The sequence below is a fragment of the Archocentrus centrarchus genome, chromosome 12 (genome assembly GCF_007364275.1).
Source record: "Archocentrus centrarchus isolate MPI-CPG fArcCen1 chromosome 12, fArcCen1, whole genome shotgun sequence".
Classification (NCBI taxonomy): domain Eukaryota; kingdom Metazoa; phylum Chordata; class Actinopteri; order Cichliformes; family Cichlidae; genus Archocentrus; species Archocentrus centrarchus.
The window spans coordinates 7,296,681-7,319,688 of NC_044357.1; the positions used below are offsets into that span (position 1 = coordinate 7,296,681).

The 23,008-nt window shown below is 42.0% G+C and overlaps 1 protein-coding gene across 5 annotated transcripts; it reads right to left on the reverse strand.

Annotated features, from left to right (window-relative positions):
• Positions 1-225: 225 nt before the first annotated feature.
• On the reverse strand, positions 226-21,270 carry camsap1a (calmodulin regulated spectrin-associated protein 1a). Of its 5 annotated transcripts, XM_030742360.1 has the most exons (20): positions 20,968-21,270; positions 20,280-20,470; positions 13,961-14,223; positions 13,118-13,279; positions 12,956-13,036; positions 10,209-10,268; positions 9,681-9,822; positions 9,299-9,438; positions 8,870-8,966; positions 8,596-8,722; positions 7,757-7,842; positions 7,565-7,649; positions 5,064-7,407; positions 4,840-4,976; positions 4,530-4,738; positions 4,310-4,372; positions 3,927-4,014; positions 3,731-3,849; positions 3,079-3,197; positions 1,515-1,805 (listed from the first exon to the last, which is right to left on the reverse strand). In XM_030742360.1, the coding sequence occupies exons 2-20, from the start codon at positions 20,467-20,469 to the stop codon at positions 1,515-1,517; spliced, it is 4,803 nt and encodes a 1,600-aa protein (XP_030598220.1). In that variant the 5' UTR covers position 20,470; positions 20,968-21,270. The 5 variants fall into 5 exon arrangements, with proteins under 5 accessions (XP_030598221.1, XP_030598224.1, XP_030598220.1 ...); XM_030742361.1 differs by lacking the exon at positions 20,968-21,270 and having other exon boundaries at positions 226-1,805; positions 20,280-20,469; XM_030742362.1 differs by lacking the exon at positions 10,209-10,268.
• Positions 21,271-23,008: the final 1,738 nt, after the last annotated feature.

Sequence of the window (23,008 nt, forward strand, 5' to 3'; positions counted from 1 at the left end):
GTGAGGTGAATGTGCTAACCACTGCTCCTCTTTGCTGATAGTAAAGATCGTCTGGGCTTGATGCTTAGGTGTTAACGGGCACTGCAGGTTTCTACTTTCATTGCAAAGTCATCCTGATATTCTGTGTGGGAAACATCCTGACCACCAATTATTACTTAATCCCCTGTGACCATTTTTAGTAATCCATAAAAAGATCAGAGAAATAAGACACATTAAGGCATTAAGGCAAGTTTAGCAAGAAAACATACCTAGCTGCATTTATTATATTTCATTAAAATAAATAAACATTCAATATAACACAAACAAGACTCATCTCTTTACGCCTGTAACAGAATAATCCTCGAAATAGTGCCTGCTTTTTAGTAAACATAACTTGTACGCAATGTACAAAAAATACTGCTCAAAAATGTACAAAATGCAGCAAACTAATATCAAGTATTGTGCAGTTTTCTGAAACATTGTACCAGCTGCTGACATCAGTCATTACAAGGAAATTATTACAGTAGAGCGCCAGAAGCTGCATTAAAAATGCACATCCCACCAGGATCCAGGATCCAGTGAGCAGTTACTGAGCAGCAAACAGCTCAGCGGCATAGTTCAGTCATTTTGGTTCAGCAATATGAGCCCGTCAGTGATCTCAGATGGCTCACATTGGAGGTGGAATACATATGTGCAAGTATTTCAATAATACGTCCTAGAAATGTGGTTTAATGCAGTCTTTAAATAACTTCCTGCGTAGGATAAATACCAGAACAATTTCCCTTACTGTAAAAACAACATTATTTGTCTTCCACCATAACAGCAGCACAAATGTCCTAAACTAAAAAGAAAACAAGAAAAGAAAAGAAAAGAAAAGAAAAGAAAAGAAAAGAAAAGAAAAGAAAAGAAAAGAAAAGAAAAGAAAAGAAAAGAAAAGAAAACAGCTGATCTTTTGTCAGAAGTTTTAAAGCATAATCAAGGGAGTAAACACATTCAGGGCCAAATGCAGAAGCATTCTGTTCTCCCCTCCCCTAACACAAAGACACACTTCTCCAAACACGCTAAATACAAAACAAGGCTACCACTTACTAACATTCATTCCACACGGACATAAAAAAAGTCTGTTCAAAGCTCCCTCTTCATAAAAACATATACAAGTAGTAGAAGTATTCTCTGTATGTGCAGCCTGGATTAATCACAGCAGTAGGGTACTTCTTTGCCAAGCTGAAATATCAAACTTTACAACACTGTCAAGTTCATCCCTGTGTGTCTATAGTTGCACTTGGTACCAGTAGATTCAGTGGTGGGGTTCGATTCCTCTGCAGTGCTACATAGGAAGGAGTGCCTAATTAATGTAGGATACCCCCACAAATGAAAACCCTGCAGTGTCACATGCAGAATAAAAAGCTAATACAACATAATCCGTTAATGAGAACATTTAAACCCTCTAATGACATTTCAGTCGTCTCCACGTGTATTGGGTCCCGCCCAACAGTAGCAGATGGACCAGAAACGGTTAAAAATGTCCCGCTTTCTCACTTTCTCCGTGCACTCCCTGGTCTCTTGACCTGCCACAGGTGATTGTGGATGGTCAGAGCGTCCACGCTGACCGACACAGTCTTGGCGGGGATGACAGTGAACTGCTTGCGGTCTGAGCTGTACTTATAGAGCTTGTCGATCATCTTTCGGTTGATGGTGCGTGGCCCTGTGCCTGAAAACTTGACGATCTCCTCAGTGTCCGGAGAGTAAGCGTAAATGGCACGAAACTGGCACCCACCGTCACGGAAGAGGATGATCAGGTGATTGGACTCACACTTTTCTAGCTCCTGCGAAATCAAAACAAAACTGAATTTTTGAATGTGGCAAAAAAAAGAACAGTATGCAAAAGGTGCAGTGATTTATTGAAATGTGTGCAAACATACATGGAAATATGGTATAAGGTAAAAAAGAGTTTGTACAATTCTAATGAGCTAGAAAGTGAATATTTAGTGTGACCACCTTTATTCTTCAGCACAGCCTGAACTCTCTGAGGCAGCTTTCTAGTAATTTTTCAAATAGTCTTCAGGAATAGTTCTCCAGGCTTCTTGAAGGACATTCAAAGCTCTTTGTTGGATGTTGGCTGCCTTTTATTCAGTTCTCTGTCAAGATGATCTGAGACTGCTTTAATAATAATGAGGTCCGGGCTCTGGCGAGGTCAATCCATGACTGATATTGCTCTACTGTGTGTTCTTCTGCTTTTACTGCACTGACAGTGTGTTTGGGATCATTGTCACCCTGAAAACTGACGCTGTTGCCAATCAGATGCTTTGAAGGTGGTATTGCATGGTATATCAAAATCTGACAGTACTTTCCTGCATTCATAGTTCCATCAGTTTCCATCAGTGGCAGAAATGCAGTCCCAAACCATGACTGAGCCTCCATACAGACGGCTGTAGATATACACTGTTGTACCTGTTGTGTCTCCTGACCTCCTCTGTACATGATGATTTGAACACTGACATGAATTTCAGATACTGTTCATGTGCTGTAGGGATGTTTTTGAGGCCTGCCACTTCTTCTGCTTTTGTTTCTTTTCCTCAAAAATTTAAATGACACCATGCCAAAATATACCAGCTAACAGCTCTTGGGATTCACTTTATTAGTCCAAAAATACCTGTCAACCTGTTATCTTTGGTATTTTTTGTAGAGTCACCTAAAGAAATGATGTCTTTCTGCAACAGGCTGCTAGTAACAAAGTGCCTAAAGATACAATTTAAAATGGGTTCTTTGGTAAGTTGTCTATTATGTCTGGACACAACACTGGTTAAATTCTTGAGTTCGGTCCCTAATTCAGGTCAGTGTTAAGTGGCTGAACCAAAAAAAAAAAAAACCCCATTCTTCTGAAAATTATCTGGTACAAGGACTGGGCTGAAAATGAGTGGAAAAGCAGCCAATGTCCAAAGAAAAATGTCTGACTCCTTTTTTAAGCAAAATATAAAGAAATGCGGGGTGGCTCAAGACTTTTGAACAGCACTGTACGAGTAACACATTAAAAAAATCACTATAAGACACAAAGTTCCCAGATAGCTTCATAGGTATAGCTGCTATATGTTCACTGACCTCAAGGACAACATTCTTCTGGACCTCATTAACCTTTCCAGCCAGGCAGCAGTGGGCGATGGCATTGATGATGATTGGCTTGTTGGATTTGGAGCTTGGTTCCTTGAAGAGTTTAGGACCTATGACACACAAACAAAAACCAAGAAGATGAATAAATGACATCCATTTAGGTCTGTAACTGTTTAAGGAGTGATTTAGGGTATAACAGAAAGTAGGCTTAACTTCTTTCTTGCTGAGTTACACGGCAATATCAATACTGCTCTCATATATTTGAAGCAATTATAAAGCTGGAATAAGGAGCTGATCAGCATAGCTTAGCATCAAAGCTGGAAGATGGAGCACAGGCAGTGACTAGCTGTTGGTCAAACTTGTAGTACAGTTTGGGAAGCCAGTGGCCTTGAGGTCCAGTAGAGATCTCCCTACAGTTTGTGCTGAAGGCTAAGCTAACTGCTTGTTGGCTCTGGTTATGTAGAAGTGGCATCAATATTGGTTTGTACCCCTTGATAAAAAGCAAAAAACACATAACTATAAAAATAACTTTTGTTCAAGAATGTAACTAAATTAAAAATATGTTTCAAGCAAATCTTTAAAACTAAATGTTGGCTTTGTGATGCGAAAATAAATCTTTTTTTTTTTTAGCATTTCTGCTCACCAGTGTACTCATTTGAAGTGATGGAAGAGGCTATAGAGCCGTTCTCCCAGTCCCGCTCCATGTTCCTGCTTGAGGCCCTGCTCAGGGGGAATGACTCCATAGAGCACACAGATCCAGCCCTAAAAAAATCAAATTAGTACAAAGATACACAACATGGAAGCAAATGTTCTTCACATTCATACACCTGACTTCTCACCTGTTTGACTCTGCCCCTCCAGAGATGACACTGTCTGCATCAGTCGCCAAAGAGAGCGTCGATCCTCGATGACTGCAGCTCAGATCGGCTGAAAATGGACACAGAAGGACTTAGTATCAGTTACTTTTCTTTACAAAGTGCTGATTGTCCAGTTTCATGCCTGAACTACTGTACTTTCAAAACAATCACAAACTATCACAACAATTCACAAAATGTTGTGTCTCATTGTAAGTTCAATAAGACACAAAAAAGGTGCACATAAGAAAATAAAATAAATGAATCAAAGTCAATCAGAAGCGACTGAGTGATCTACTTATTCTGAAATCCACTACTATTTTTATCAGCTGTGTCTACAACATGCAGAGCAGCTTAAGAAGGTTCACCTCCCCTGCAGCCTGCTGCAGAGTCCTGGGCTTTGATCAACATGGAAACCTTCAGAGAATTACCTGCATGACACACATGCACACACTCAGAGGACGACAACAGGCTCGAAAGTGCTTTTATAACCACATCTGCACAAAGTGTCACAAACAGACAGTTATGAAGACAGCATGAAGCACTAGAAGAACACATATACTGCTCAAGTACTCGAGCCGCTCTTACGTGTAGTGGATCCTTTGGAGAGGCTGCTGGACTCTTCACGGTGCAGGGATTTAGGCCTGTTCCTGCGGGATTTGGTACGTGGGCGGGGTTTGACAAGACCCTGCTCTTCCATCAGGGCTTGTTGCTTCCTCCGTAGGTATTCCTGTTTAATTAGCTCTCTCCGTGCCTTTTCTTCCTCCTTCCGAATGCGATCCTCTTCAGCTTTTCGCCTTGAGCAAAAAGAACGAGAGTTGATACAACAGTCAAACGCACACCCACACCTCAGACAATCGCTTATCTTTTCTTAGTGTGAAGTTGTGTGAAAACACACCGGGCCTCATCACGCTTGAGTTCACTCTCAGCTTCTTGCTGCAGTTTGCGAAGTCTTGCCTCTTCAGCTTTGCGCTGCTGTTTGAGGAGGAAGGCAGCACGACGTTTCGCCATTTCGTCCTCCGCCTTTTCATCATCCTGGAAGATAAAGGAGATGCTCCTAATATACCACAGAGCAATTAAGATATAGAAGTACAGCAAAATTCAAAAACATCTAAATTTTACCTTAAAGAAGAAGCCCAGCACATTTTTCTGCTCGCCTTCTGCCATGCAGTCTGTAACGTCTATGTTGCCATCCTCCAATGGATCCTTAAGCTCTGACAAGTCAACCTCAATCAGCTGGCCCTTGACCCTTGCACTCTCCTCCCCACTGGCAATCTCTTTCCCTGACTTGACGGCTTTGTTCTCCTCTTGTTCTTCATCCTGTGACGAACACTCAGTCACACTGGAAATAACTGGTGGTTCTTGTGATTTGAGTTTGTCTGTGAAGCGCCCCGTTCCTTCTCCTGTACTATCATGGACTCTGAAGGTGGTGTTTCTCTGAAGGCTTCTCTCAGTCCTAGAGCTCTCACTGCTGCTCTCCATCTCCTCTCCTTCAGTGAATTCTGGGAGATGGATGTTTGATTTTTTGACCGTGGCACTCTTGCTGTTTTCTTTACTCTGTTTCTGCTCTGAGGCTTTGCTGCGTTGGCTGGAGCTAAGCTTGGGAGGGCGGCGAGTTCTGACAGAATCGCCGCCGCTGATATCCACAAAGTGAACTGCATAAGATCTGGAGTCTGAGGTAGAGGATGTTGTTTGCTTTGTGTCAGGGGTTGTGATTGGGTCTGATGGCAGAGAGTCTGGAGGAGAGACCACACTGTGCTTCATCAGCAGATTTTGCTGTAATGAGAGCTGCATAATCTGCTGCTGAATAGAACTAATAGCTTCATTGAGTAGATCTATGGAGCGGGAACAATCATTTATATCAGGTTCAGCCCCGTTATCCTGGGATAGAGTATTTAATCTGTTGTCTGTGTTCACCTGTCCTTCCTCTGTTTGACCTCCCTTTGCCTGAACCTTTAAAGCATCAAGACAAGAATCATCTCTACAGGTCTGGGTCTTTGCTTTATTCCTGTGAGAAGTTAGTTCTGAGGATTCCTTGGAGTGTTTCAGGGGTAAAGGGAGTGTGTCACTCCGCCCTCCACCCTTTTTAACAATGTTCAAGAATGCAGCTTTCCCAAGCTTTAATCTCTGCCTCGCTGATAGCGTCTCCATCTTTTTCTTCTGATACTCTATCGCACGTCTCTGCTCTTCTAGCTGCATGTGAAGTTGCAGCAGCTCTGAAGGCACAACTGGAGAGCTAACTGTCATATTCTTCCCCATCACAGTGCTCGGTTCCTTCCCCAGCACACCTGAGGTGGAATCATTCCTCAGTTGCCAGGGAGGGTAGGGGGCGATGTCAGAGCCATCTGGTGTTGTCTTTTGGGAGCTGCTGGTACTTGAGTATCCGTCACGGAGACCAAGTTTAAGGAGCTTTCTCTCTGCGAAGCTGGTCATCTTGACACTGGCGCTGCCTGAAGCACTACAGCTGCTCGCCCAAGATATGGTACTGGGGCAAGGGCTAGAGCGTCCACTGCAATCTTCCTTATCCTCCCGCTCACTCACCTTCATGTCTTCTCTCAGTTTGGCTGACTCACCCTCTACAAATTCAGCCATGTCACCCTCTTCTGAGCACCTTCCCCTCCCTCCCTTCACCACCTCTTTTGTCAACTCCATCTGATCTTCTCCGTCTTCATCTTCCTCCAAGTCTGCAATGTCAGAGTCAGAGTCGTGCCCTGCCTCTGGCATGCACTCTGTGGAGAAAGGACTGTGTTGGTCTGAGTCTCCTGACAAATGAAGGAAAAACCCTTCAGACTGTTTCTTTTCAGACAGAGAGATGACTGTTGACTCCTTGATCGGCTGCCTGAGAGAGCCAGGAACTGATTCCACCACAAATGTGGGTGTAAAGGTTTTTCTCTTTGACTCAACACTGGGGGATTTCTTCTGTGAGGTCCACGGGACACTGGCAGTTGCATTCCTTGCAGTTCCTGCTCCTCTACAGCAACTCTCGCCACTCTCCTCCTGTTTGTTGAGGCTGATGCTTTTCTCTTTGGCTGTCTTAGGGACAGCGGGCAACAAAGGCTCCAGATAGTAGCCCTCCCCTCTGCGGTCCATAGCAAAAGGGTCCGCGGCAAGACCAGGAGGGCGGGTATTAGAAACTTCTGCGGTGGGGGCTGCACTCTGTACTTCCAACTCATCCTGCTCCATGTCACTTCCAATCTGATGTCGAGAAAATGCAGAAGGATGGATAACAGCAACTAGTTCCTCCTCTTCTATTTCTTCCTCTTCATCCTCTATGCGCATGTGACTAAGCAGGCTTTGACCACTAAGTCTATGCTGAGGCAGACCCGCACCCAGCATGTGTTTAGGAGTAATGCTCATTATATTAGAGGCTAAGCTGTCTTTGCTAATGGAGCGAGCGAGGCTGATACTGTCTGCATCATCCTCTGGGGCAAAATGCAGGGCATAGGGTACAGGCTGGGATAAGGGCCTGAATGGGGTAACAGTACAGAGGGAAGAAAATGAGTTAGGCAAGCTGAGCATAAGTCATGGAACAAGAATTTGTCATATTGATAGATGCTGCTACATGAAATTGAGTAAACTGCTATCAGTATAGAATTTGTGATGGCTGTAATCACACTGCTCACCTCATCCTTCTCTCTGGCCAGGCCACTTTGAAGCCCTGATGTTGCCCATCTGGACATATCAGAGAGTTGGACCTATGTCTTATGTCTGTACAAAGAATATGTGATCCATATTAGAAAAAAATATATTCTTTTTGCCTATAGGCAGAAATTTCAGCTGAGGACACAGGTGATTTTTCTTTTTTATGTATATACCTGACGTGGCCTCCTCAACCACTTTCTGTTGTCTCTGTCTCAGCGGCAGTAGAGAGTGAGATGGGCTTGTAGAGCTTGGATTAATGCTGCAAGATATACAGAAAGGTTGGGCTTTATAATTAAATCTGGTTTATTTATGTGAAAATATATTAATAGTGTAAAACCACTGCCCTATTATTGTATATCTAAAAAAATAATTTAAAAAATCAGTAAAAGCGAAAGTACCGTTGCTAAAATATTTGAGAAGCTGTCACCACATGTTTAGTGCAGAGACGTTTAAAATATTACAGCAGAGACATAAGACAGAATCATCCCATGGATTTCTACTTAGGAGAACCGCAAAGACAACAGTTGTCTGGGCCCTAGAAAAGAATTAATGTTTCACACACTGCAGACATCCAATATTCTTATTTATTGCGTCTTAAAATATATGACATTTCAAGCACACCTCCTCTTCCAAAGAGCCAATCAACAGCTGAACCAGGAAATATCGTTTTCTTGCATTGTTGCACAATAGAGGTCCAGTTTTCAGTTCAGTTTCAAGCTCATGTACTCATTATTGAGGTAAAAAGTAATCAAATCTTCTTAGTGTTTTTTTTTACTCTATTCGTGATGTTATTAGCATCTGGTGCAAAAAGGCCTCGATCATGTCAGTAGTTTTGAACTGAGCCATTAGGTTAGCTCTAATGTTGCATAACTGCGTTTTTTTATTTTAAACTTAAGCAAATTCTTTTTCTTTTGGACTGGTGATTCTATAGATTTGTTTTTTTTTAAATGTCCATACAGTGCTCATTTAGACGATGCTTCAAAATTACAGCCCAAAAATGACTGTGTGATACCTGAGGTCAGGGCTTGTGGGCGTGGCCAGGGCATCAGCTGAGTGTGATGATGTCAGGAAACTGCGTTTAGTGATGTTGGAGATGGGTACATAGGATCGAGAACTTTTAGGCTGCAGCAGCAGTCTCACTATGAAAAACAGCAGAATGGTAGTTGTTTAAAAGAGCCCATAGCATGTGAAAAAAAAATATATACACCAAATCCATCTTTGTAGCGACTGCACTTCTTTTGGTATTCAATCAAAACCGATGTATGAAAGCAGAAAATATGTCATACAATCTCTGATTTCCTGAAAGTCCCGGGGCTGTACAAAGTCTGGCTTCACACTCTCAAACCACCAGAACAGCTCGGCAATGAAGACCATCACATTATTCTGCAAGACACAAAAAAACTGACAATCTCACAAAGAAAACCAAGACACAACAAAAAAAACAGCACAGTCTGACAGCACAGCTGCAGGATCAAGGCACCCTGAGCTTTGTGTATTTCTTTTTTTTAAAACAATTCAGTCATTTGCTTAAAGCAATTCACTACCAGGCAGTGGCCCTGAGGGCAAGAGGGATGGGACCACAAGGAAAAATCCATAAACACGTCTTTTGTTGAGGTATAACAGTTAAATGGTTATGTTTAACACTGGCTACTTGTTACTCCACTTTTACTTTGATTTAATGTAACTATACAAGTGTTTCATGTTTTCAGGCTCACCTTTAGTACCAGTGGGGAATACAGCAGGTCTTCAGGCTTCAGATAGAAGCATCTGTTCAAATACTCATCTGAAAACTCCTTCAGTAGTTGGATATTGTAAACACTTTCGCCGATAGAGAGAACCTCCTTCAGACAGATATCTGCACAGAACAACACAACAATAGTCAATGCTACCAGGTTTATTCTGTACACTACTATATCTAGTAGTTCAGACATCCAGACATAAGAGTGGTATTGATATTTTAATTATACTCTTGGTAAAACTATCCTGCCAAAGGATTATATAACAGGAAACTGAATGGTATTTTGCTGCTAGAAAGTTGACAGCTATAGTTTGTGGTATATTTCTTCAGTGGATCCAATAGAGCAGCGTTTACAGTACCTTCCAGTCTAATGAGTTCTGGGCAATAAAAGTGGATTACAGCCAGCAGAGCTGTGCCATCACACACATCTTTCAACAGGTCGTCCAACAAGGGAAAGTGCTGGAGTGTCCGACCTGACAGGTGATCTCTGCGGTAACGCACCTACACACCAAGAGAGGGCCCAAGTTTACACAGTGTTCACAATTTTTTCTAATTAAACACTGAATCACATATTCACTTGTCACACTGACACAACATCTCACACTTTGTAAATAAAACTCTGCATCCCTTCAACACTAACTGCAGTCTGCTGCTTCTTGAACTTTAATTGTCTGGTGTCAGATCAGGACAGGGGACTCTTTTAGAGGATCCCCTTTTTGGTGCATAATGTGTGTCTTCCCTTATAGGAACTGGTAAGGGTGCTAATCATTCTCAGATAAAATATTTAAGGCAGACATAACATGGGCTAGCAGTTTGTGGATATGCAAGGGGAAAAGCAACAAACTGCAAAATGAGATAAAGAAAAGGGTCAATGATGAGTACATTACCACACGAGAGAACTCCACAGGTTCCAATAAGCAGTGGGCCAGAGCATGCAATATGTCAGGCTGGTGAGGGAAGAAAGAAATGATTGGGAGGATGTTAGTGATGAAATGAGACAAGGCATGAGCGAATGCATGGAGCTATTCAAACACTGGGTGCTGCATGCACTGCTTTATGGTGATGATGTGTTTGAAGCATCTCCCAGTTACTATGGACAAACAGCAGAACTGAAGTCATGCAAACTTAAGAGTGGCTGTTTTGGGAGGAGGCAGGTGAGGACTGCAAAGGCTGAATATTAAAGAAAGTCAAAAAGAATTTCCAAGTAAAAGCAAATGAGCATGTCGATGTTCCTTCCTTCGCCAGTAAGGGGCACTGTGTCATCTTCATTATACACATTAGTGCATTTATATCATGTACAAGAACATATTCTTTTTTTTCCCTTTATCCCGTTATTTGAGTTTTTCCCAGTTTTCCATTGCGCTGCTCCATCTGGCACACACACACACAATATCACACACCTCCAGCAGACACATAGACACTCACACAGGTGATTGCAAGCAGTTGCACTTACAGGTACAAGCTTCCAGTACCATTTGGAGGGAGACTAGTATCCAAGAGGCACAAGAGGGAATTTAGTTGGGAGGGAGACACAAAGAGGAAGAGTAGCAGACAAGTAAAGGGTCAGACATAGCCAGAAGGAATCAAAGCATCTCCTGACTGGAAGGAGGCAGATCTGGTATTAAAGATAACTGGAAAGGGTTTGATTGAAAGAGTGAAGAATATCTACTGTTTTTCTTTAGGAATTGGCAAAAAAAATAAAAAAACTGAACTGACGCAGCTCAAAAGAACACTGTGCTGCTAATAATACAGCCTGTTAGCTCAAAGCAAGTCAATGAAATGCAGACAGGTTTAAAGAGCCACATGGAGGAAATACAAAATATGAGGAATGAGCCACAGTTTGGGTTAAAAAATGCATTCATTCTAACTCAATGACTAAATCTCAACACAGACTGATAGCTTAAAAATAAATGGGACCTGCCCTAAACTTTGAGACAGAGAAAAGGGTCCGCACACCGGCAAAGCTCCTGAATAATATTTAATAGGAGACAAACCTTAACAAGAGAGTGACGTTTTCGGGCCATAAACTGCCCTTCCTCAGACTTAAATATTATTCAGGAGCTTTGCTGGTGTGCGGACCTTTTTCTCTGTCTCCTTGTTATATTTTTTTGGCCCAGCACCCAGCCTTCAGTTATCTTTGGATGTGTGTGTCCTTCCTTTTCTCACCTGCCCTAAACTTGCCAAAATTATTTTAACGTTCTCTTCGATGTCAATCCAGTGGTAACTGGTAACACATCTTTCGAAAACACAACTGCAAACTCTACATAATGACAGACACAATTTTTTTTTAAATGATAGTTTAAAAATAAAATAGATTGGAAACAGGTTTCCCAAAGCTCACTCATCCCATACTCACACTGTAGTTTAAAAATATAAAGCATGATATATTCTTTAAACACAGGGTGCAAACACACACAAAAAATGCTTTAATGCCTGATCAGAAGGGTATATGAGGATGGCAGTGCAAGCCAGAACAGACTGCTTGACAACTAATCTGCCTATTAAAGACAAGATGCATACACATAGGACAATAGACAAAGGCAGTAACATCACATAGGACAGACTCTTTTCAAGACAGGGGAAGCTACACTCACTAGACACTTTATTATGTACATGTTGCTAGCATGGCATAGATCCAGCAAGGTGCAGGAAGAGATTTTGGTTCATATTGATACAATGATGTCACACAGTCTTCTATTGTCCATTTCTGATGCACCTGTGCAAATTATAGACTCAGTTTCCTGTTCTTAGCTGACAGGAGTGGCACCCGGTTTGGTCTTCTGCTGCTGTAGCCCATCTGCTACGGTGTTTGTGCAATCAGAGATGCTCTTCTGCAGCTTGAAGCAGTCTGGCCATTCTTCTTTGACCTCTGGCATCACCCAGAGATTGTCACCCAGAGATCTGCCGCTCACTGGATATTTTCTCTTTTTCAGAACCCTAGAGATGGCTGTGTGGGAAAATCCCAACAGATCAGCAGTTTCAGAAATACTCAGATTAGTCCATCTGAGTCACTTAAATTACCTTTCCTCCCCATTCTGATGCTCACTTTGAACTTCAGAAGGTCACCTTGACCATGTGTAGATGCCTAAATGCACTGAGCTGCTGCCATGTGATTGGCTGATTAGACATTTATATTAACAAGTGGTTGAACTGGGGCAGCACGGTGGTTAGTACTGCTGCCTCACAGCAAGTAGGTCCTGGGTCCAAATCCACCACCTGGCCGGGGTGTGGAGTTTTCATGTTCTTTCATGTCTGCGTGGGTTCTCACTGGGTACTCCGGTTTCCTCCCACAGTCCAAAGACATGCAGTTAGTGGGGTTAGGTTAACTGGAGATTCTAAAGCCCATAGGTGTGAATGCGAGTGTGAATGGCTGTCTGTCTCTCTGTGTTATCCCTGCAACAGGCTCGCAACCTGTGCTGTACCCTGCCTCTCACCCTATGGTAGCTGACATAGGCTCCAGCACCCCTGCAACCCTGAATTGGATAAGTGGAAGAAAATGGATGGATGGATGATGTGGTCGAAACTGCGTACCTAACAAAGTGGCCGGTGAGTGTATTTTACTGAAAACAGACTTTGTTTTTGAAAGGTGCTGTATAAATAAAGTTTATTATTATTGTTATTATATTATTATTACCTTCTGATGACTGGGTGACTCCAGCAGTTGTTGCTTCATTTTGCACTCTTTTTCTGCGATCTCTCTCAACTTTATGTTCACCTAAAGCACCAATGATAGAGTAGATCAGCACAGACAGATGAACCCACAAATCCAACTATTAACCCCATATTTAGTCGTTACCTTGTTGATCCAAAACACCATCGCGTCTTCCAGGTCATAAGGAAGCTCCTTTGAGGCACTGAATGTTGAAAAGCGCCTGACACTGGACACCACCTTCTCTATGCTGATCATCTCCACTGTATAGGCCATCATTAGGGCATCAATGAGGTGGATGTGGGAGCTCTGGGAGAACAGATTAGGAGCTGTCCTTGAATCTGTTATCCTGGAATGACATTTCCTGCCCCATACTGTGATAACCCACCATTCAAGAAGTATTCCTACGTATCTGCCATATTAGAATTACAGGTTTATTTATAGTTTACTAGAAACAGTATAATATGAAAATGTGTTCACATGTTTATGTGTTTTACTGAAAGCCAGGCACATGATTCTTTTTTTCAGTATATTTTCAGAATTATGGAAACCATCAAGAAAAATACAGAAAATTAATGAAAATGAAAAATGCTGAACTTTTTGATTCATTTTGCCTCGTGAACATTTTTGTTACAGACTCTAAAACTGCAAAACAGTCTCATCCATTGGTACATTATTTCTTCCAATACTACTAGCTCACATTTGGCTCTGGAAAGCAAACTCATATTAGCTTGTTACCAGATGGTAAGTGTGGGTTGCCAGGTTATTGGGTTATACTATTGCAGAGGAATACTAACCACAAGGGAAAACAAAGTGATTTTGGGGGAGGAGTGTAAATCAATGAAATGAAACCAAAGTAAGTATATATTTGTTATTTTTTTTCGCTGTTACAACTGCTACCAACTAATCACAGGATCTGGTATCTAGCGATTGCCAAAACTTGACTCATCTTGCAGAAAACTGAGTTTGCTTTTCTAGGCAACAATTTACCATTTTGATGGGAGATGTGCTGAGATCCAGGTCAGACACTGGGGTGTTGTCGGTCTCCAGGACATAGATGCCTTTCCTGGACAGAGCCTGGATGACAGACTGGTGGCTTTGAAGCGAGGCGGCCTCCTCAGCGTGAAGGATAAGCCCACACACACGACAGTAGAGCTCTCCAGACTGCAGCATGCGGATGATGGGGGGCTTGATGTGTTCCTGCTCATACTGGTCTGTATAAAAGGGGTCCCGCAGGTCTGCAGGAATGTGATCTGGAAAAAAGGATTGATGCCAAACATATATTGTTAAAATGAGAGCCACAACGTCTGCAGCGAGTTTGTTTTTTCACCCATCAAAGTTGTATTAAGCCACAAATCACACTTTGCAACCACACACACAAACTATTTTTGTCCAACACGTGTCCACCAATGCCTCACCGTGTTATGTAACGGAGATAACGGAGAGCTCCCAGTAAACAGACTTTAAAGGGTATTAGATTGTCTAAGAAGAAACCAGTGCACGAGGAGAGCACTCAAAGTCAGCGGTTAAACAGCACCCAAACCTGAAACTTTAAACCAATGAGCTTAGTGGTGATGTTTAAGCTGATGGTGTTGTCCCAGTCAGCCAAGCATTCTCCTGCTCATGGACGCAGACATGCCAGAGCTATTTTTATATGTCTTAAACATGTTAATCCAGGAGTTAAGGCCCGAAGCATTCGCAAAGTTTCATTTCAAGCACTTTGTGTGTGTAGAAACTCGTGTTGTTACTTGTCAAAAAAGATACCAGAAAACTATTTGATAATGAATATTATAAACTCACAAGCTAATGTAAATTGATCAGATATTGTGGTGGGCTTACAGAATTACAGCTATGATTTTACTTTACTAATTCTGTCCATGATATAGGGGTATGAGTGGGTGTCCACTCCTCAAAACAAACAGTATATTTCTTTCTGTGATGAGTCAGAGAATCAATAACACTCACAAAGTATCCATTCATAATAAAAACTGAAACCAGGAGGAGGTTAGTGTAGCTTATCATAAATATACAGGAGACTTATGGGCACATATTTTTTTTTTTTTTACTTTAAAGAGAGAGGATGTTTGTTTGTTTGCCCCTGTGTCCAGTCTTTTTCCAAGGTAAGCTAAATGCTTTTGGCTCCAGCTTCAGAGATGATGTACATACAAGAGAATGATATTGATCTTTTCATCCAGCTCTCAGCAGAAAATGAACAAGTGTCTCATCCAAAATGTCAAAGTATTCCTCTGACAACAGAGCAAGCTTCGTACACTGTCCATTTGTGATAAACACCCATTAGATCACGCTGAATTGCTTCCTTGCTTCCTTGCTCAGCTGTGACTTGCCATAAAAATGTAGATGTACACACACACATATACTTAAAATGCAATGGTTAATTTTAAAGGTTATTTTGTATACATTCATCTGTGGTTTCTCTATCAAATGATTTAGACAGGTTTAGACAAGCCTGTCTGACTCCTTGGCGGACAATTTGTCTCTTAGTCAAATGTCTCCAGAACTCAGCAATGGCAGTGATGAATTGAAGTGCAAGAAGAGAGGATAAGCAACTATGCTTGCATCAATATGTCACTGCATCAGAGCAGAGTTAACAAAAGCATGTGTTCTCATTTTGCTTCACGTTAGAGACGATGCTGACTGAGATGAACAGACAAACATCCATCAGTGGAAAACACACACACACAGCAGGCTCTGTATTACAGCAGACAGCCTCAGCTGTCTCTTTTACAACAGACTGCGTGCTTGGCACTGTCCACATACAGGATCTATCTCACAGTCTACTGATGTAGTGCTGCCCTATTTGCACCAGAATCCCAGATCACGTGAGACAATACACCCCTCCGGGTCAGAGTTCTTCTATCGTATTTTCCCCTCACAAACATGCCACTTTTACCCGACCACTTCCTCACTCTCAGCTGTCCCAGAATGGTCCCTCTTCCTCCACGGTTGCTGTGGTGATGGAGAGGCCGGAAGCGGGGGCTGGGATGCTGTCCCGGCTCCTGCTCAGTGGATTGATTTATGGACCTTGACATCGGGAGATGTGTGTGTGTGTGTGTGTGTGTGTGTGTGTGTGTGTGTGTGTGTGTGTGTGTGTGTGTGTGTGTGTGTGTGTGTGTGTGTGTGTGTGTGTGTGTATGCTCTAATCCTAGTTGTTAATACTGCTTAGATATTTATTAACTACCTGATCCAAGTATTAAAACCCACCCCAGTGAGCATGTGTAAGTGTGTATGGGACATCAGGAGGAGGGGATGCAGGGAGTCTTTGTTCCTATTGTTTTAGACACAAAGGTCAGACTGACCAGCAGAAATCCTGCTGACAGTTAAGGCAGGGCTATCGGACTCTGGGCTCTGCAGGGGTATGCAACTATTCTCTCCAATAAGACAGCTCAATGAACAGTCCTCCTGAAGACACCATGTTGGGAAAACATAGTCAAGTCAATAAGCCAATCTCACCTGAAAGTATGAGAGACCAGACAACACTGAAACGGTGGGCACCAATTTGTCAGGTTCTTTAGTTTAACCAATTTCAAGCATTTATTGTGGCTTTATTTTCTATGAGTAATCACACATCTATCCATTTATCCATCTTTCCATCGTTTTATCCGTTTATCCAACTGAAATCACAGGGGAGCTGGAGCGTATCCCAGCTCACACTGGGTCTGAGGTAGGATACACCCTGTACAGATGGCCAGTCCACCCCAGGGTTAACAAAGAGACACAGGCAACCATTCTTTGCTAACATCCAAGAATAACGTCAATTCAGATATGCCAATTAACTGAAAAAAGGAAAAAAAAAAAGCATGCCTTTGAACTCTCAGAGGAAAACAGAGGACTTGTAGAAAACCCATGCAGGCACACTGAGAGTAAACTTCACCCAGAAAAGCCCTCAACAGGTTCGGACCTGAAAGGTGACAGTGCCAACTGCATCCCGGAAAGATCCCAGCACTCAGACATCTCAGTGCAATTCATTTCCACTGATATCTACCAAAATATTTGACTATTCTGACATTGGTTCATTGGGAATGCAGTCAGTTTCCATTTCAAAATTCCTTTTTTAATCAAAAAAAGCACAGATCATCATCTATGGACTGTACTGATCTGCAATTTCTTGCTCTCACGTTGCTCTCTCCTAATCCATGGGTGACAGAGAACAGCACTCAAGCACTACGTGAGGGAAAAGCTAAGCTTTAGAACCCACTATTGCACAAATTGTGCAACATAAGACTGTTGAGTCCAACTGTTAAACTCCATAAAACTGTTAATAAAAAATTATTATGTAGTTTTACAACAACACACTTTTACTGTTTTTCTGTTTCTTCTTTGAACTTGTTTCCAATGCAGAAATGTTCAGTGTTTCTCCACAGGCCATTAATAAACATGTCATGAGTCTAAACAAACTGGCCTTCAGGCCTTCAGGCCCAATCCCATTAAATGCTTAATCATGTGACTGGCTGTGCTGACTTTCACACCACGGGCTCACAACAGACAACACAGTCCTTCCAGCACTGCTGTGTCGGTGTGTTTGTTGAAGAGTTAAGAAGAATAGCTTTCGAGAACTTTGTAAGCGGTTACAAAATGCAGTTTGTTTAGGTATCTTGGGTATTTGCTACACAATTACTACATAATTCACCAATATGATGCCAAGAACAGATTATAATCTATTCATTAGCTCTTGTCTGTTAGCTGTCTAAAGTAGTTATTTGACAAAAGATTGTAATAAATGCTCAGATTGTGAGCATTAGTCAGTAAGACGTCACAGAAGAGAATAAAAATGTCATTTTAGGGACATCTCAAAGGTATCGAGGATGATTTGGACGTACTGATTTCACACAACAGATCAATATAAGCAGAATGAATACCAGCCATGATGTGACTATCCACAGAAAATACAGTTTTTCTGGTCAGTGTCATAAAATGCTCATCTGCCAAGCACACAACATCATTTTGAGAAAGCTTACTCTTGTAAATTCAGATTTAAATAATTATTTTTGGTGTGCAGATTTTTATAGTAGCACAGCCAACACAGTGCGATTGCACAGCGTGCAGCACCTTGAAGCAGATGGACCACAGCAGCAAAAGACCACACTGGCTGCCACTCCTATCAGCTAAGAACAGGAAACCAAAGCTACAGTCCGCACAGGCTTGCACAGGCTTTTCTACTGCAACATTCCAATAGCAGGGTCTGAATTTGGTGTAAACAATATGAAAGCATTTCAGGGAAGTGGTGGTGTAATGGGTATTTTCTTGGCAAACTCTGAGCATCTTTTAAATGTCTATCTGAGTATTGTTGCATGGACATCCCTTTATGACACGGTAAACCCATCTTCTGATGGCTGTTTTCAGCACGATAAAACACCATGTCACAAAGCTGAAATCATCTCAAACTGGTTCTACAATGTAACAGTGAGCTCGCTGTACTCAAATGGCCTCCACAATCACCAGAGCTCAATCTAGTAGAGCACCTTTGGCATGTGTCGGAACAGGAGATTTGCATAATGGATGTACAGCAACTGTGTGATACTAACATGTCAATATGGCCCAAAATCTCAGAGGAATGTTTGCAGCACCTTGTTGAATGTTTGCTATGAAGAAATAAGACAGTTATGAAGGCATAAGGGGTCCATCTCTGTGCAAGCATGGTGTAACTACTTAAGTGTCCAGTAAGTACATCTTAAAAATCAATTTATAATTTAACCCTTTTATCAGAGGACAAATGCCAAACATTTACCACTCCCTGCTTCTTGTGAGGCTCAGATGCTTCCTTGTGCAGCTGGTAATTGCTCGTTGCACACGACATTAAGCTAAGCAGGCAAAAATACTGACAGGCACTACGAAATTATGGTGACAGCTGCAAATGAATGGCAGAGTCATCATTTTACTTAGTGTTTAAATTGTTGTCGATAAACTGATTGTTAAGTCATATAATATTGCTATTGTCCGCTCTGTGAAAAAGTTGCATAGTTGTGCAGTTAGACTTTTATATCAGTCTCTCCATAAAACAGCACATTAGAGTCCCTGGCACACATGAGGAAGAGCCAATGAGATTAAGGGAAGCAGGAAGCTTGCTGAGGTAATGATCATGGTTTGGTGTTTATTATGGGCATCTTACATCTGCCCCAGAACAACACAGTGTTGAGTAACAGAAACATCCAGCTTTAACCCATACAGCAAGAGCGTGCAATATTTACAACATCGATGGTAAAACACTAAAATGCTCCGTCTGTTCATGTGAGATCGCTCATGCTGACTTGACTGATGGAAGACGATGGTTAGATTGTCATTTGAAAAACATAATGTCTCCAAGTGTGTTGATTGAAGCAGAATTTAGTATTTGGTTTCATTTTCATGGCATTACAAGCCTTGCATTTTTGGTTTTAGTTCCCATGTCAGCATCAATTTACTGAGTCATCCACTGCAACACAGTAAATAGGACCACAGGAAAGGAAACACTAATTGCAGCCACTGCAACTGTTTGATTCATAAAGTCGATATGAGAACAAAGAGTTTTATATTACTAAATGACTACCTCTGGATCTCCATCCAATTATTGCTCTAGCGATATTACAAACACAGAGACTTGCAGGCTGCACGAGCAGCACGGCCCAGCTGACCTCCTGCTCACACTCCTCGGAGAGCAGCCAATGAGTGGCACAAAAACCCACATTCAAAGAATAATTTCCAAACATTGACTTGCAGCCTGCCTATGTAGACCAATCATTTTTAATATTTTATCAGACCTCATCAGAGCTGACAAAGCCAGTGACCTGTGCACGAAAGACTCAACACGAGATGTCAGCCCAAGGATTCACTCTGGAGTATGAAAAGCTCAGTCTCGTAAAATGCATTCACACTTGTGACAGTCACAAAACATAACTTAAGAATCTGTCTTTGCAAACAAGATAGTGGATTTATAAGTAGATCCTGGGCTCAACCTACATGAACAAAGGAAGAGGAAACTTGAAACCTAACGTTAACACATCCGGAATCAATTTTTCTGTTAGATTTCTGTTTCTCTGACCATTTAATAGCACAGTTAAGAACATAAATTAATAATTGAAAAGGTCAATATTGTAAATCAATAAACTTATTTGTCTTTAGTTTAGTATTAGCATGAGTGTAACTACACACAACTCAGATATAGTTCTCCTTTTTAGGCATCATAACTTTCTCTTGTTCTACTAATAAGACAAAATGCCAAATAATAATTTATCCATATTTTTAAATCTTCCCATGCATGCTAGACGTCCTAGAAGGTCTCAGTAGCACAAGAAAACCTAAGAGAAAGTCTTACCTATACCATAGGCTTTGGCAAACAACCAGCGGAGATTTGCGTCTATTTTGGCTCTCGCAGAGTCGTACAGCTCCAGTGGTACAACCTGAGCCTCCATGCCCCCTCCTCCTCCACCACCACCACCATCACCATCATCTGCCGTTGCTCTCCTCCAGGTGCTGTCCCTGCCAGCACTCACCTCCACATCCATCCTGCACACAGAGACACACGGGCATTACTTCGTCTCGTGAAGCCAACAGCATTACATCATCGATTTTAGCACAACAACCAGGGCCCGGCTCACTGACAGCACCCGCTCCGCCGACGGGAAATCCACAAAGACTCACCTTGTCTGACCTGCAGGTGCTGTGGTTGTCCCTGCTGTCAGTCACCACCTCCGCATACATGCGCCCAAAACACCTTTATATGTTTACTGTTTAGCTGAATATCAGCTGATGATGTTCTAAGCTAACGTGACTACAAAGCCCTTTGCGGCATAAAGTGCTGTATTTTTCAAATAAGCTTCAAAAATTTAACCAAATATATATATATATATATTAATGTATATGGAGCTGCTGTTATTAACTTGTTAGTCCAGGTTGAACAGGATGAACCAATATTAACCTAGCACCGCTATATCCGCTGTATTAATGGTAGGTTAGCTAGCTTTGCAACATTTAAAATAATATAACACACAGCAAAGACTGACCTCTAAGAGCACATTAGGATCCTCTCCGCAGCTCTGTATTTGAGATGGATGTATTGTTAAAGCGCCGACATGCTGGCCTGGCTTCAGCTAACGCTGAAATAACAGACTCCTCCCTGCCCAGCGACACAAATCTCCGGCCTCTCAGGATAAAGCTTCGGCTGGCGACTGATGGTCGTTAATCCAATAATATTATTAATAATAATAATTCCTATTGGCAACCACCGCAGAACTCTGCTTTCGAGGGAATCATTTATGTCAAATAGCCGGCTGCTTCACACTGTGGCTGTCATCGCCTCTGACAGAGGACTGGTGATCCTAACGGTGCACGAGCAGCCCTGTTGTAGGAGCCTGTCTCTATGGGGACGGGTGTTACCGCCAATCACACGTGGCCACCTGGTGAGGGCGCTGTGGGGCCGTGGAGAGGTGTCAGCCACACGTTATGAGCTATCCCATGTGAATCAAATATAAGAAATGTTCAGTTTTTCCTGTTAGACTCAACTCAGCTTTGCACAGCACCTTTATAACAGAAACATGCAACTCACAGTGCTTTACAAGTGGCGACCAAAACAACACCAAAAAGCAGCCACAATAATAGCAAAAGAATATTATATTAAAAAAAATACATAAAGAAAAATTACAGCTGTCATAAGGAGCTGAGACAAGCTCCAACCCGACTCTCGTGACCCTGAAAAGGATAAGCGGAAGATAATGGATGGATGAATTTACTGATTAATGAAACATGTGCAAACATATTTGTATATTAGGCAAAAATGCAGTTTGTACAAGTCTTAGAAATTAAGTCAATATTTGGTATGATGACCAACTTTATTCTTCAACACAGCCTTAACTCTCTTAGGCAGCTTTCTTTAAGTACCCTTCAGAAATATTTCTCGAGGCTCCTTTGGACGTTGGCTGCATTTGATGATCCCACACTGGTTCAATAATATTGAGGTCCGGGCTCTGGGGAGGACAGTCCATGACTGATGGTGTTCCACTGTGTGTTTTTCTATCAAGGTGTGCCTTTACTTTTACACTGGCAGTGTGTTTGGGATCCTTGTCATGCTGAAAAATTAAATTGCCAATTAGATGATTTCCAAATGGTGTTTCACGATGGATCAAAATCTGATGGTACTTTTCTGTGTTCGTAATTCCATTAATTTTGACGAGATCCCTGAAATGCAGCTCCAAACCATGACAGACCCCGACTCTGCTTTACAGATGGCTGTAGACACTTACTGTTGTGCCTCTCTCCTGAGCTCTTCCATGCATAATAAAGTAGAGTTGAACCAAAAATTTTACATTTGGATTCATCTCACCATAAAACCTGTTGCCACTGATTTTCAGTCCGGTTCTTGAGTAGTGTGGCATATCTAGGGGTGTGCGATATATATCGTCTATGATAATATCGTAATTGCCGTGTTAACGATGTGCGAGCTGACGTTATTGAGTATGCTATTTAGGAAAATAAAACAATCAAACGCCTCGGCTCCACGCGTTCACTTCTTTATGCTTTAGTACAGGCTGCTGCGCGTGCGAATTGAGAGCGCCCGTACTGTGCGCTAGCATAGCTGCCTGAACAACACACGCAAAGCTGGAAATGAGTGAACACACTACACCAGGGGAGGAAATTCAGACATCACCAGCCTCGCAGTCTACCGCCCAGTGGCGGCTGACCAGTAGGGGGTGCTTGGACGCCGCCCCCTTTAAATTGTTTAGATAATAAATGATTTCTGAACTGCAAAATACTTAGAAATGTATTTATTCATACTGTGTGTCCAATAGACATGTTAGAATTTATTAAAATAGCAAATACATAATTCTATTTAATTGCTCACATTGTGCACACTTCCTATCCTATGTGCAGGGCGCCGTTATAATGAGAGTGTATGTAGGCGCATCAACTTTTGGCAAGCAGGTGATCTGAGGCTGACTTTTAATTGGTTATTTAAGGTTTTCCACAGGGCGCAGCGCTCTGCGTCCCGGACACACCCATTCTGTTGTGTCATTACTGGTAGAGTGTCAGTACTGGCTAATTTTTTTT

Excerpts from the sequence above, each read along its gene's own strand:
- camsap1a (XM_030742361.1), bottom strand. The coding sequence starts at position 20,469 with ATGGATGTGGAGGTGAGTGCTGGCAGGGACAGCACCTGGAGGAGAGCA. Across the intron at positions 7,843-8,595 it reads CCCACAAGCCCTGACCTCAG|CATTAATCCAAGCTCTACAA; the intron begins GTATCACACAGT and ends TATATCTTGCAG. Across the intron at positions 4,739-4,839 it reads CTCAAGCGTGATGAGGCCCG|GCGAAAAGCTGAAGAGGATC; the intron begins GTGTGTTTTCAC and ends TTTTTGCTCAAG.